General features: G+C 39.8%; 1 protein-coding gene across 1 annotated transcript in view; it reads left to right on the top strand.

Annotated features, from left to right (window-relative positions):
- Window positions 1-15,827, top strand: part of Slc24a3 (solute carrier family 24 member 3) — a 518,418-nt gene that overhangs the window by 440,745 nt on the left and 61,846 nt on the right. Inside the window, exon 7 of the mRNA XM_076851476.2 lies at window positions 12,818-12,892. Within this exon, the coding sequence (XP_076707591.1) occupies window positions 12,818-12,892 (75 nt within the window). The remainder of the gene's footprint in view (window positions 1-12,817; window positions 12,893-15,827) is intronic.

The raw sequence follows: 15,827 nt of genomic DNA, 5'->3' as shown, positions 1-15,827 counted from the left end.
CCAGTTCTCTGTTAATTGATGATAGCAGAGAACCCTGGATTTTTCCAGGTATGAGATTAATTCACTGATTGGTTTTTAGGTTCTCATAGCCCAATAATTTCACCTGTGAATGTTCTTGCATTGTGTCATACATGAGCTAATGGAGGACACTTAATATCTATACCATAACAGTAAGTAAGTAAAGTGCTTTGGACAGTGTTGGGCAAATAAGAATCTATTTTAAAATATTGGCTATTATTGAAAGGGATTCGGCCATGAGGTTCTGGGAAACAATCTAACACCAGGTCCTCAAAGGTCCAAATCATTCAGAAAGTTCTTTCCTCAGAATGAGATAGGATGCTACCGTGAAAGCCACCATTTACAGATGTTCTTGGTCCCTAATGCAGACATGCACAGTATTCCTTTCATTCCAAAATCTGAGGATCTTCTCATACATTTTTGCATGGATTTTCACACACTATTGGGGATATGGTGTGGGTAAATATTATCATGAGAGAATAAAACTGAAGCACATAACAGGGTACTACTATTCCTGGTCACATAGTACTTTAAAGGTTAAGGTGGGAAGAACCTTAGGCCTCCAAGCCGCAACACTCAGAAAAGTAGGAAGGATGAGAGGAGGGCTGGAGGCTGCACACAGAGCCTGTTCTCCCTCATCTTAGCTTCCTCGGCACAATATGAGCACATATTTCTATTTTTGTCCTTTGCATCCTGCCATTTGATTACATGTTTGATCCTTTAAACAGCTAAGGTCCTCAGTACTCTCTGCATTTACATTTGCAAACTGCAAAATTAACATCAATACTTAGATGCCAACTGTTCCCAAGTTTTTGGCTAAATATATATATATATATATATTCAGGTTTTGGGGGAAGAGTTTTGAATTGGCTGGGTTGAACTATCGGTTGCCTTGGCCACCCAGTTCCCTGGGCTCTCTGCTTTATTGTTTGATACAGATCAAACCTAGATGTGTTATTGATGTATTAGCATGTTTTAGTTCTCAATTGCTTTATTACAGGGATAAAATATCTTCTATGAACACATTGTGAAATGTTCTTCTGTTCAATTTTCATAAGGGTCATAGAAATTATTTTAAATAGATAATCTGAAAATCAGCTGGGGCTAGACGAACCACAAAGACAAAGCAATAAATATCTTTGAGTATAGAAATATCACTATTCACTGCTGAGAGAAGAGCATGGCCTATATCCTCACCTGAGAAGGGACAGGTGTTTCCTTACAACTGGGAGCTGCTACCTAATACCCAGAAGGGTTTTGGCTGAAGTTGGTGGTCCTCACATTTTCTCTTGGAAAAATAGACTTTGTTTTAATTCAGATTAGCTCTTGATTTGCAACAGTCTCCTTTTTAGTCCAACAGTACATAGAAATCCTAATTGGAAAAGCATTCAATTAACAATTCCAGTTCTCAGTTAACTGATGAAACCAGGTATGGAATGGAAACTTCTAAATCCATATCCAAGCCTGTGGACTGAAAAACAGCTGGATCTCCTATTTTTTCCTGTTCCTTTCTTTTCAGCATTATCAATGTTTAGAGCAACTAGAGGGAAGTGAAGCACCTGGCCCTAAGATTCCATTACAGGTTCTCCAACACCATGGAAAACATCAGTTTCTGGATTTTATAATATTATAGACACCAAATACAAATGCTAACATAATTATCTATGCAATTTGAGGGAGGATCTTACTTCCAGAACCTTAATTCAATAAGTCCCAAGTTTTCAATTCTATGAATATGTCAATGAAATTGACACAGGTACACTAATAGATTGGAGATCAAATCTAGAGCTTACTTTATAATTTATCACCATTAATATTGCTAGTGAATAATAATTAATATTATCACTGATCATTCACCTCTTCGTTTTCCTACAATACTAGATCTCTAAAAACATATTTATTTTGAATTACTCTAAGTGGTATATTTGTTGCTCAGCTTAAGTTTTTTAAGAGTTCCATAAATGTAATGATGGGACAAAAGGGTTAAAATCAAAAACTGGTCTCAAATACATGGTCTCGGCTGTCCTGTTTCTGAAACCACATATTAACTTCCCCTAGTATCAACACTTGGAATGCCAAGAAGCTCCACCCTATTTTAGAGACCAGCTCCTAGGATGATGTATTACAGATCAGGATATTGCAATGACCTCTCATACTTGCAATTGTCATTTTAGGTTTTGTGAATGATAAAAGGAGAAATATTTACCCCTTAACATTTATCTGGCTACTAGGCTGATAAATTAAAAATTACGAGGCTGAGAATTTAAAATAAATTCTGCACCACTCTTGTTTCTATTTCTTTCTATTTCTTTTCAATGGAGACGCCTTATAAGAGAACAAGAATTTTCTGACATGGTTTTATAATAGTAAAAAGGGAGGATTGTCCTGGCTTCTTAAGCAGGGTTGACTCTAGAAATAGGTGAAGTAAGAAGCTCCCATTCCTATCCCATTCAAGTAGAGCTTCTCATTTGCAACTATGTCCTTCCCTACCCCACCCCTCCACACAGTTACTTTCTGCCTCCTAGATGGCTTCCCATGCCCACTGTATCATGTCCCTACTGTTGCTCCAAGTGGGAGTTGTGGGCACTTCCTCCCACCAGTGTCCAGTTCTGTTTTTTCCATTTCATGGGTGTGACTCTTGATTCAGGAATTTCTCTGTTCTCTAAGCCAGCACTTCCAACACTGTAATGTGCACATACATCTTTTGGGCATGTTATTAAGACGCAGATTCTGATGCAGCCAGTCTGGAGCTGGGCATGACAGTTGCATTTCTAACAGGCTCCCAGGTGATACTGATAATGCTGTTCCAGATCATACTTGGGGTACATAGAAGGAGGCATTTGTTCAGCTGGGGAGAGTATCTGTTCAGTCCTCTGAGGGCTGACTTCAATTCTGCACTTATCAGTCTGAGATAAGAGAATGAATATTGTGAGCCACTTTAATTCTTCCTGGAAAACTATACAAATATAGCCAAGTTTCTGTCTATGATAATGAGCAAAACAGCACAAAAATCAAAATCTACAGATAGCCCCAAAAGAGTGGTTTTGCCATTAGTTTCAACTTCCTCCACCTGAGTTCTTATCAGGATAGCCAGAATGGACTGCAAGCCACATTCTTTCTGACCCCTTTCTTGTTGGAAAGACAATTAAATGACCTAATGACAGGAACAAAGAAGGAGTAGAATCTCAGAAGTTCTGTTGCCAAAGAATAGATTAAGAGGTCAGTGAACTTGGATAAGAAAAAAAATTTACATCTTTATTCTTACTAACCACTTATGTCTAGCATTTCTTGTCATTATCCATGAGACATCCAATCATAGTTGCATAAGCAATCCCTGTGACATCATCTCCAATTGCAATATAAGGTACCATCATGCTGTATTATAGTTACTACAGATTCCTCCAATCTCTCTCCTCATTCATCCCTACTTTGGAATGACTATCTCTTCTTATATTAAGAAAACTTACCAGCTCTAGTTAATGAAGAAATGCATATATTACTATAGATTCATTTTTCAGTGCTCAGATAACTGAATTTTAGTTCATCAGTTTTGTAGTAACTCTATGTTATTTATTGTATAGCTTTTAATATATCATTCTGAAAAGAGATCCATGGAGTATCCAGGGATGCCTGACACAGAAAATGTTTAAGAACCCCCACCATGTTGAATTCTGAACAAATGACAACTGGTTGCATTCAGCACTACCAATACTAATCAATATAATTCTTTCAGATCAGGGCTTACAAATGTGTTCTTCTCCAAGGCTGAGGTTTACAGAATAAGTGAATGAAGTAGTCACCGAAAACAATAGCATCTAGTCATGGAGTTGGGGCTGATGGTAAACTGAAGAACACATGTTCTAACTAAAGAGGGTGCTAAAGAGGGTCTTCTAATCAGCTCCACAGTGACACAGGGTTGCCTGGTCTTTCAAGTTTTCTGAAGGAATCCAAAAGTCTTGGTGTTGTGAAACACCCCCATACCATACCCTACCCCTCAAAATTGGAATGTACGTGTTAGGAGCTATTTCAATTAACAAGCAACAAAGAAGACATAAAACTGATCAGGCCAAACAACCAGAATAAAGCAACATTTGATACACAGCTTGAAATAATAAGTAATGTAGAAAAGGTTTGGAACAAGAATACTTATTCCAAAAATCATTAAACTTCTACTTGTGTTTTTATCCAAGGAAAAACAAAATAGTTATCTTAATCAACATTCAAAATATAATAAGTAGCAACTTATTAGCAAATAATAATTCAGGAAACCCATTTAAATTTGAATTTCAGAAAAGCAATGGGTATATTTATGTTATATATTCCATAGGATATTTAAGATATGTATATATTAAAAATTGCTTAGTGTTCACCTGAGATTCAAATTTCACTGGACCTCCTGTATTTTATCTGACAACATTACTAATAGAACAACTCCAAGTTAGGATGGAGGAGTTGATATTAAAACTAATATGTAGCAGGCATGGTGGTATACACCTATAATCCCAGCTTCTTAGAAGGCTGAGGCAGGAGGATTGAAAGTTTGAGGCCAGGCTGGCAATATACTGTCTCAAAATAAAAAATAAAAAGAGCTAGGTCCTGAGTTCAATCCCCAGTGCCCCAAATAAAATAAATTAAAAATTAATATATAATATTAACTATAATTGCATTTTAATTAATATTTAATTAAATTTAATAAATTTAATTAAAAACTAATATATAATATTAATTATAATTGCATTTTTGTTTCATTTTGTTTAACATTTTTATTGAGGAATCACCTATACTCAGAAAAGTTCCCATGACTATATTATAAGTATGAAATGAAATGCTCAATGGCATTTCACATACTAAGCATTCCCAGGAATCAACATCCTGAGAATAATCTTGCCCCCCACACACACACTTTCAGACTCTACTGGCTCAAGGAAATACTATTCCTGACTTGAAACAGCATGAATTAGTGTGGCCTGCTCTTGAATCAGAGGGATCAGGTTGTATGTTCATCAGCTTTCCATTCTGTAAGAAAATACTTGAGAAAATCAACTTAAAAAGAGGAAAAGTTTATTTTGGCTCACAGTTTCCGAGGCCTCAATCCCTAGTCAATTGATTCTGTTTCCTCTGGGCCTATGGTGAGGCAACACAGCATGGCGGAGAGCACATGATGAAACAAAGCTTTTCTCACCTCATGATCAGAAGGCAAGAGAAAGAAAAAGGAGGGGCTGAGGTCTCAACACCTACTTTAAGGGCATGTCCCCAGTGACCAGTAACCTCCCTCTAGGCCCAGCTCTTAAAATCTCTACACCTTCCAATAGTACAAGATGGAGATTAAGTCTTTGATACTTGGGTCTTTGGGGAACACCTAAGATCCAAACTATATAAGATTGCATTGTAAAGATTACAAAACTTGTGTGTTTGTGTTTGTGTGTGTGTGTGTGTGTGTGTGTACTTACTTCGATCATCAGATTATTATGTGTTTTAATTGGGTTTTTCAGAACTGTGACCAAAACACCTGAGAAGGACGACTTAGAGGAGGAAGAAGTTTATCAGGGGCTCACAGTTTCAGAGGTCTCAGTCCGTAGATAGCTGAATTCATTACTCTGGACCCAGGGTGAGGCAGCGCATCATAGAGGAAGGGCCCAGTGGAGGAAAGCTGCTCTGCTCGTGGCAGGGTTAGGAAGCAAAGAGAAAGAGGGGAAGGGACCACAGGGAAGATGTTCCCAGTGACCCCTCCACCAGCCATGCCCCCACCTGCCTACAGTTACCCATCAGTCCATTCAAACTAGGACAAACTGGGTTCCATCTCTCACAATCCAATCACTTCACCTCTAAATATCCCTGCATTAACATAGAAGCTTTGGGGGACGCCTTATATTCAAACCATAACATTGTGTAAATTGTGGTTTTGATTAGATCAGACACTGCCAGTGCCCACCCATGATCCCTTACCCTTACCAGTTCATTCCCACCAGGCTGACTTCCAACTGCAGAACTTTATTTCTTTGTCTAAGAATTCTTCCTAGCCACGGAAGCCTCAGTTTTCTGCCCTTGGGGTAAGAAACTACCAGGACATTAACACTCTTGGGTTGCAATCCTTAAACAGTGACTGATTGGAGTAGGTAGATAAATACCTCAGCTTCCTCTTTTTTTCCCCTTGGCTGAATCAAGGGGAAAAACATATTCTACATGATCTCCCTGGGGGTCTCTGCTGGGATTGAGCCCATTTGCCTACTGCTATAAATTTCTTATTATTTTCCTTCTGCCAACTGCCTCCTTTCCCCACTCTCCCCAACAACGCTTCCTAGAATCACCTCCCCAAATAAACTATTTTCATTCAAATTTGGATCTGTTTCTGGGTGGATCCAAGTTAACACATCTGGTAAAATGAAATTACCCTAAACACACTACATTTATCCAACAAACTTATATCAAGTACCTAATACCGCCAAATGCTGTGCTAGGCGCAGTCACATCAGCATCTGGCAGTGAATGCGGATGTCCCTGAGTGGGCAAAGGGCTCCAGGGGCACAGCAGACAACAGGTCTGTAGCCCCAAGCCCATTATTTTCTTCCCCACAGCAAAGCCAGTTCCCTTTGATTTCTGATGTATGTGCGTGAACGCTCTAAACGGTCACATTTTGAAGATCTAGCAGGCAATAGCTTTCATTGGACATGAAAACTATCGTTCATAATGCTGAGGGAGATTGAGAAGACACTCTGAGCCCCTTGTTGCATTCAAGTCATTACAAACATCTGTGGTTACTGTTCAGCATACTCAATGAAGAGTATGTAAAAAATTACCCTGTGTTTGCACGGTCCTGATGCAGTCTCTGTTTTATTTAAATATATCACTAGTAGCTATTTGTTGACTTGTTATTTATTTTCCTCACATAAAACTAGAGCTCCAAATGAGTTTTCTTTGGAAAAAGATAAAACTGAAAATATGGATTCATTTTATGGGTCCAGTTGTGAAGATTAATAAGCAGAAGTTCATAATATTTTGCAAAAGCGTGGCATTGTCTTTTTCCACAGCCTAGTTATTACTGTCCATTTTCAATAGTAAACTTATAGAAAGTAGAGTCTTTTGGATTTCAGTGGTTTTCCCCAGCATAGAAATCTTTTAAAAATATATTTGAATAATGAACAGATGGTAGTGCCAAGATTTCCCTCACCTGCCTGAGCTACAGTGCTACTGGTATCTTCAGATTTGGCCAAGGACACCCCAGCCATGTCCTTTCCAGATTGTGTGGCTGTATTCTCTTAGATGAGAACTGCCTATTAAAAAATTGTGTCCAGTCAAAAGCTTGGAACAAAATTCATGTTAAAATTTTTCAAATCTTTTTTTCCCTAAAATTTGTGTGAAATAACGTTGCTCTGGGATGATAGCACACTCATGTCATAAACCATTATGGTGTTTTGTCTGTTCCAATGGTTTTCATTTAAAAAACAAGCACTCACAAATATAAGGTGTTTGTGCCTTTTAAAATGTGCCTGCAATGTCAAATTCCATTATTCATCAAGAAAAAAGTCATAAATAGTATATCGTATTATATACAAACACACTATGTATTTCCATTCGTACTGTAAGTATGTATACATATTTACAATACATATCCTTATACACAAAATATAGTTTTGTCATAAACAATCACTTTTAACCTCCTAAAAGGAGAAGGAATTCCAGAAGACAAGATATTGTGTTTTCCTCTGTTTTGGAAGTGTGAGGGTTTTGTTTTTTTTTTTTCCCCCTGCATTATGCCACTCTGAAACTAAATGAAATTATAGGAAGGAAACTGAAACTGCATATTCAATAGAGAATGAGAATGTGTGAAATGTATGCCAGAAATAGAAAAAGAAATATCAAGATGAAATTCCAGCTGGGAGGGATTCCTAGAGCTATAGGGGGAAAACAGTCTCTGGCTGAATTTATGGAGGAGTTTGCCGGCAGATGGCCTTTTGTAATCTGCACCATCTGTATTGTTGATCAGTGAGGTCAAGGGTAGAATTACTCACTGTTGGTTTTCTCCCAGGACCCCTATTCTGGTCTCTTCAACACAACGACTTGTCTATCTTCCTTGCATTTATTTTGCAAAGTGTTGTGGATGATGAGCTGTCTTCTCATCAACCTGCTCTGGGTTGGGGAACACCTGCCAACAGATGTAAAAGGCCTCCCGTTTCAATGCAGAGATGTCGTGTTCCTCTCGGCCAGAGAATCAGGAAATGTGTTCCGGGTCTGAGTCAGATAGTTGTTGGCCTCTATATTAAGATTAAAAAAAAAAAAAAAATTCTTTCCCTGAGAAGCAAAGGCAGCCATGTGGACCCCATTCATATTTGTAGAAAAGTGAAAAGCATTCACTTACAAAAAAGAGATGAATTTCGTTTTTGGAAACTAGGCAAATGGACAAGTAGTTTCAGTATTTATTTAAATGACTCTCTTCTAGAACAGATCCTTACCTAGGCTGTATCCACAACTATAGCCATTGTCTATATGGCAACTCCTTTATGCTTTGATGCCTTGCCCTGAATCTCCTTAAGAGCTGATTTTTAAGTTTATCTGTGGCCACTACTTTTTTATCTTTCAGCCTTCTTCTATTTCTCCCTTGAGTTATTTTCTCTCATGTACTTGGCCTGATGACTTAAGTAATGGAGAGAAGAAAACCCCCATGAGAGGAGATCACAAATGGGCATCTGTCTTTCATCCTTGCTCCCAGGGAGACACTGTAGCATAGTGTATGTGTACAGGCACTTACAACCGAGGCTTCCTGGGTACAGACCCCAGGTCTTCTCTAATACTCCTGGTATGATCTTACCAAGTCTATCCACTTTGATAAGCTCAGATTTACTGGTAAATGAGAATAAGCCAGAACTTATTAGGTTGCTGTGAGAATTGATTAAGGTAACCCTTTTAAATTTCCCTGGTTGCAGGAAATATCAGATTAATATTTGCTGTTGTGGTGAATTGTGGTCTCAGATAAGATAAGTGGACACCAGTTCACGATCACAGCCCTTATGATAAATCTTACAGAACTGTGAATGATTTGGGGTGTGTCCCTTTCTTTAATTCCCCCTAGCATGTGGAAAGAAATTGTCCTCGGCTTTAATTGTGCTCCAGCTCATCACATATATAAGGGAAAAATAATTGGTTTTGCTAAGGGTGGGCTTTGAATCTAGGGCAGAGATTTGATGACAGTCCAGATGTTGAATAAGATTCTATTTATAATAAGAGAAAATATAGCACTGTACACTCGAATTTGACATCTAAGCCTAGTACAAGAAGTATTTCTTGCAGCAGTATTTTTAAGTGAATAATCTGTGTTATATTTTCTTGTTATTAATTTTTATAGTTTATATATTTATATTATATTACATATACTTATATTGTATATAATTCTGTATATATATAATTTATAATTTATATATGCTCAGGGCTTAACAAGGCAACCAATTCTTGAAGCTTGTTATGGGAAACAAACATCTTCCGGTCTCACCAGCACCAATTTCTCTCTCTTCTGAGGCAACTACTTTCCACTAGTTTGGGTTTTCCTGGTATGTGTTTAGTCTCTAACATTCTTAGGTGGCAGATATTTGATTTTTCACTTGCAAACATTTCCCACTAACTTTGCAGTGTCAAAGAGAAGGATATAGGTCTCTTTTAGCCCCACCCAATGCTACTACCCAACATCCTATCAATCCCAAATAGCTTTGAGTTTTAATAGACGGTAGTCTGTTTAATTTAGTATGACTATATTACCATTCTTCATAACTGAGTCATTAATATATGATTCAATGTTGTTGTTTTTCTTGGGCTTTATAATTGCCTATATTGTTGCTTTTTGTTTTCTCAGTTTTTTTAAGTTCTCTTCCTAAAACTCTCTAACCTCTTCTCTGTAGATTCAAAATTCAAAATTCAAAATCAGACATTTCATCAATTTTCTCCTTTTGGCATTATGTCTTCTGTAGTCTTCTAACCTGCTCTCTAAGACTGCTGCAAAAGTTTCATTTGGAAACTCCTTTTACCTTTCTTTTATAATATTTCACCATTATTTTGAAATGTTCCTTCAATAATTGTTATAGATTCTAGTTGCTAAGTGTTATAATCTATTATAACCTGATTTTATATACCAAAGGATTCATTCCCTTATTTTCATGGAGTATGTCCTCCAGTAGTTTTTCTTCCAGAAAGAGTATATCAGAGGTAAAATTATTAAGATAACTGAAGTTTTGTTTATTCTTTTCATATCTTTAATTAATAAGTTGTTTTGGCATAGAGTTCCACGTTGAAGCCATTTTCTTAATGCTAAAGACATCCCCATTTCCTTCTAGCTTCTGTTTTTTTAAATTTTTTATAACTATAATGTCACTTTGGTTTTGATTCTTTGAAATAAAATTTCTCTCTCCCTCCCCCCTTTTCCTTTTTTTTTGGGGGGGGGGAAGTGCTGGGGATTGAACTCAGAGCCTCACATTCTAAGCAAGTGTTCTACCACTGAACTACATCTCCAGTTCCCTCCCCTTCTCTCCATTCTCTCCTTTTTAGTAGTTTTTAAGATCTGTACTTTGCCCCAGTATTCTGAAAATACCCGATTAAGTATCTTGCATGCATTTTTTTTCCACTGTGCCAGACACTCAGTGGGCCTTTTGAACTCTGAAAATTAGGACGTCTTTAACTTCTGGAAATTGCTTTTTAAACTATCTAATTATTTACTTCCCTCTGCTTTCTGGAACTACTGCTCTTCAACTGCAGGATCTCTTGTTCTCAATTAAAAAGAGTGATAGGCAATAGTTGGGCTACTTGAAATGAAGGAAAATGTTTGAAGATTAAGTTCTTGAAGAACCTTTTCAATTGTCTTGCTTTCAGTGCAATCTTTAACACCACTTCCAGAATTTCCCCACTACCAGATAAATGAATGGTCAAGTATTCTGCTTTTCAGCTTCCAAAACTATACCACTCTGCTCATCTCTTCTAGTCTTTGTGGCTTTTGAGTTTATAACTTGTTTAAAATAAACCCTTTTCTATTATCTTGTTAGAGTGTAATAAGAAAGAGTGAAGGTAATATATGTGCTCAGTTTGCCATCTTTAACCAAAACATCAAGGCATTTGTTTAACACCAAGGCATTTGTTAAAAAAGAAATTCAAAATTGATATTTGCCTCATGTTCAAAGCCCATTGGCATGATTATGATACACAAATATTCAAGACCTTTTATGACCTGTGGCAAATGAACAATCTAGTCCAATTTAATCTGCTCCATGGATGGTGAGAAATGACTGCAGATTCTGAGTTTACCATACACACAGAGCGAGATGAAAGAGTAAGGAGGACTTTGTATTTGCACTGAAGAGATCTCTGAGGTGTGAGTCCTCTTCTGGACAGTACTGTCATTAGTAACTTAGAGCTGCAAAATCAAAACCTAACAAGGAAAATTTAGCAACAGAAAATAGCTAAGTGTCAGTATAACAAGTGGAAGCTTGTGTTTAATGGAAAAAGATGGGCCTCATGATTCATTCGAGGTTCTATTTAAGTCATATCTTTCATGCTGTTTGAAACTAGAAAGCCCTCTCTGGTTTGGCTCTGCCTGGGCTTTATAGATGGCACAGCGGTCAAGGGACAGCAGAGGAGGAAAAGCCTGTCTTGAACCTGGGATCCCTGTTTCCCATTATCTTTGGTGTACTGTGTGACTGTCATTGGGCCACCTGAGAGTGCTGACCTTTGCAGTGTCCTTTTACACTTAGTAGGCCAAGGGCAAAAGTGGCCAAACAAATGTGCTGTGGCCATGGGGTGACAGATGCTGTTCTAGGAAGGAGGGATGCGGGGAGCTGTGAGTGACGGCCCAGAGACCAGCTTCTGGCCTGGCTCTGTGGACATTCCCAGACATCTTCATAAGGGTCTTCCAAAAGGAGCCTATCTATGAACAGAGAAAAAAATACTAAGTATCCCTCAAAAAGAGACTTTGAACTTTTCCTCTAGAACAGGGGTCTGAACCTGGTGCCCACAGCTCCCTCCATATCCCCATGATGCCCAGTCCTGTCCCCACTGCCGTCCTTATTAAACCCAGAGACCTTCTTCTCCTGCAGCCCTCGCTGCCTTAGCCTCTAGCAGTGTGCCTACTGATCTAGTCTCAACAAAGCCAGCATCTTTTTACGGGGACATGTTCCCACAATTAAGGTTATCATTTTCTCTAGATCCACTAGGCAAATCAGTTAATGCCAGCCAGCAAGCCACGCACATAACAGAAATGAGGCAAGAGGGCTCTGAGGGGACTGTACAAGGGGCTTTTCTGAGCCTAGCTCAGGTGCTCCTTCCAGACAATATAGTCATTGACAAGTTAAGTTGGCACCTCTCAAGCCCTGGATGTTCAGGACGTTAGGCAGACCTGTTCCTGGGGACAGGAGAGTCCTTCAGTGAGTACCTACTCTCGGCTCTGTTGCACCCTTCTCAGCCTGGTGCCAGGACACCCAACCTTCCCTCTTTGCAGGGGTCAGACCTGGGTCACAGTGGGGTGGATGACGCTCCCAGTTCCCTTGGTCCCTTTCCATCGTCTGTCACTGGCCATTTCCCCCTAACCCAGTTGTTGCAGTTTAATCCTGTCTTGGTTATCTGCCTCTCAGAAGATCTAGACCAAAACGTCTAAGGACCCTCAATAAATTCCCATTGATTGGCAAACTCATCAGGTCCTGGACAGCAGGCATAGGTATGAGGTTGTGTCTCTGGTTTATCGTTGGCCAGAGCCTGCAGGAGTCACGCTGTTTCACTTGCACTGTCTGATACACTGTTGGGTGTTCTCTTTGTGTCCCTTCTCCTTTAGGTTGTGGCTCTCTCCTCCTGGTGTCTGCTGAGGGACTCCATCTACTACACGCTGTCTGTGGTCGCGCTCATTGTGGTAAGTTGCTCTCACTTCTCAGCACCAGGGCGATGTGTGGCTCTTCCTTTTGACTCAAGGACACTGGTGGAGAGTGAGCAAGTGTCTGTCTATGCATGGAGATGGACTTTGTTTCTTCCAGTTACTTTGATCACCCAGAACCCCTGATTGGCCATGGGGTGCTCAGGACGGGAGTTTTGACATACATTATCCGAGTCCATGAGAGTTCCATGACCCTCCTTTCCTTCTCATCTGCCTCATGGCTCTTCTGTGACTCCCTTCCCCAGGATCCCCATTTTGGAAACTTATTTCTTCCCCTTCTCATTCTGTAAGCTCTCCCAGAACATTCCCTTTCCTGCTCCAGCACCCCTTACCATGGCCACCTTTGTGCCAACACCGCCACACCTGCATTCCTAGCAGTGACCTCTCCCTGAAGTCCAGGCGTGGATAAATAACTCTCTAGTAGAGTCAACTTCAACATGTCTCTGACTAAACTTCTGATGTGTTCTCCTGTATTTCATTCCCCATTCCTATCCTAACCATACAACCCAAAAATATTAAGTTGATCTTTCCCCCAATTCAGATCACACCCATTCAGCTTAATTGGCCTGTGGATTTCCTTCTCATAAAAATCTCCTCAGCCTGCATCCCCATATCCCACTTAGATTCATGCTTTCTGCATCCATGGCCTGAACTGAGAGAGCATCTGTGCTACAGATCATGGCAGGTCAGGTTGCAACACAATGGCATGACTACCCACCCTCTCCTACCCGACAGTCAATCCTCAAGAGCCATCCAAATGTCAGGAATACCTGTGAATGCCAATTTCTTGATTAACCATCAGAGGCTCCTATGGGAGGGAAACTCCAGTGCCTTAGCTTGCCAAGCTGAGCCCTCCAGGAAAAGGTGTTGGCAAATTGCAAAGAACAATGACATAGGAATTAAGAGATCTGACTCCTAATTCTGGCCCCTGCATGTGATGGTTAATTATACATGTCAACTTGACTGGGCTAAGAGATGCTGGTGAAATTTTTTTTCCCTGGGTGTGTCTCTAAGATGCCAGAAAAGAATAGTATTTGAATCAGTGGATTGAGTAAAGAAGATCCCTCTTACCAACATGGATAGATAGCATTCGATTCCTTGAGGACTCAAATAGAACAAAAAGGCAATGGAAGAGTGAATTTTCTCTTTCTGCTTAAGATGGATCATTTGACTTCCTCTGCCCCGGACATGAGTGCTCCTGGTTATTGGGCTTCCTGACTAGAACTGTCACTTATTCTATTGGCTCTTTGGTTGTCAGACCTTCGGGTTTGGATTGGAACGGCATTGTTGGTTTTTGTAGATGGCAGATTACTTCTCCACCTCCGTAATAATGTGAGCCAATACCTCATTATTAATCTAATGTACACATGTAGGTGTGTATGTGTATATATGTACACACATAATTTCCTATTTGTTCTGTGTGTCTAGGGAACCCTGCCTAATATACCTCCTTTCTAGCTCTAATGACCTTGAAGAAACCAATTGTTCTGGTTTCAGTTTTCTTACCTACAAGACAGAAATGGCTCCACTAAGGGATCTGCACACCTGTTTCACAAAGCATTTACCTATAGACTGTTTTATTGCAACCCTCTGTGTCAATAAGATAAATATGAGGTTTGATAAGAGACTTTCCACGAGAAACCAGACAGGTACTTCAGTTCCTGATGTTGAAAATCTTGGGTTTACAAATCATCACACAAGGTCTGCCCTGAAAATTGGGTTATACGTGCTGCAAACCCCATCCTCCAAAGCTCCCAGGTTCAAAAAGGGATAACTGGGAGGACTGAGCAGAAGGGGTTGGAATGCTCTTTGGGAACTGATGACATCCTTCATCTTTTAAAGTCCTGGTTCATAGACCTAAGGACACACAGCAATGTTGTGTTCTTATTCTCGGTTGCTCTCTGTGGAAAAGGTCTGCTCATCTGTCACCTAGAGGTCTCTTCACCTCAGCCAGACTTCCCAAACACTCTGTCTAGCAAGCTTTGTGCTTCAGTGGACCAACCCATGCTGCTCAGTGCACCGTGCCCTTCTGCCCTTCTAGGGTATTTCAGGATGATTTTTTAAATTTATTTTTTCAAGAGACATGTTTAGAAGGTGGTGTAAGTGAATGCAACTATGTTGCTGAAGTCCAGAGAGCGATGACGATGCTCATAAAGAGATGTTCTGGAAGCAGAGACTTAGTGATACCCCTCCCAACAGTCTTTCCCTGCTTTCAGCACAGACACCTCATGGACTGTGTGAAATAATTTGTCTTCTGTCCAATGTATCTTGACTTGTCCAAGATGAAATAAAACATGATTGCTGCTAATGATGTGTGAAGAAGTAAAGAGGTTCTGCTGCTTCTGTCCGCGGAGGACACTGTCACCCAATCCTGGTCTTTGGACCAAGCCACCACCTGCCCTCAAGGTGTGGTACATAAATCATAGGACTGAGTAGCTGAAGGAGCAGGCTGCCAGGGCAGCTCTGCTTTTCTTGCAGACAGAAACAAACTGCAAAATAAAATGAGTCTTTGCTATCACCTGAAGATTTGGGCTATGTGTTTATAGACCAGTTGTTTAAAATTAGGGTCGTTTTTAATCAAACCTAGATTTCGAGGGAAAATCACATTTCTTCATTATCAAGAAGCAATGGAAAATATCAGGTTTGAGTCTTCAAGGCTAGGTCTTGGTTCTAACTTGGTTCTATTTCCTTTAACGGTACTCCTCTACCTTCTGTGGGCATTGGAAACAGGGGCATGCTTATTTGAAATGCAAAACCCAGGGAATTTCATTCCATAGATTCTGGGTGAGGATCCAAGAAGTTGCATTACAACCTCCAGAGGACGGGGACACTAGCAGCCCTGGAGATCCAAACAGCAGGCAGAAAGGCTTCTCCTGAGATGCTGGTGGCAACTAAGGGGCAGGGCACTGCATTT

Source organism: Callospermophilus lateralis, chromosome 3 (assembly GCF_048772815.1).
Source record: "Callospermophilus lateralis isolate mCalLat2 chromosome 3, mCalLat2.hap1, whole genome shotgun sequence".
Lineage (NCBI taxonomy): Eukaryota > Metazoa > Chordata > Mammalia > Rodentia > Sciuridae > Callospermophilus > Callospermophilus lateralis.
This window is presented reverse-complemented; position numbering and strand designations above follow the sequence as displayed.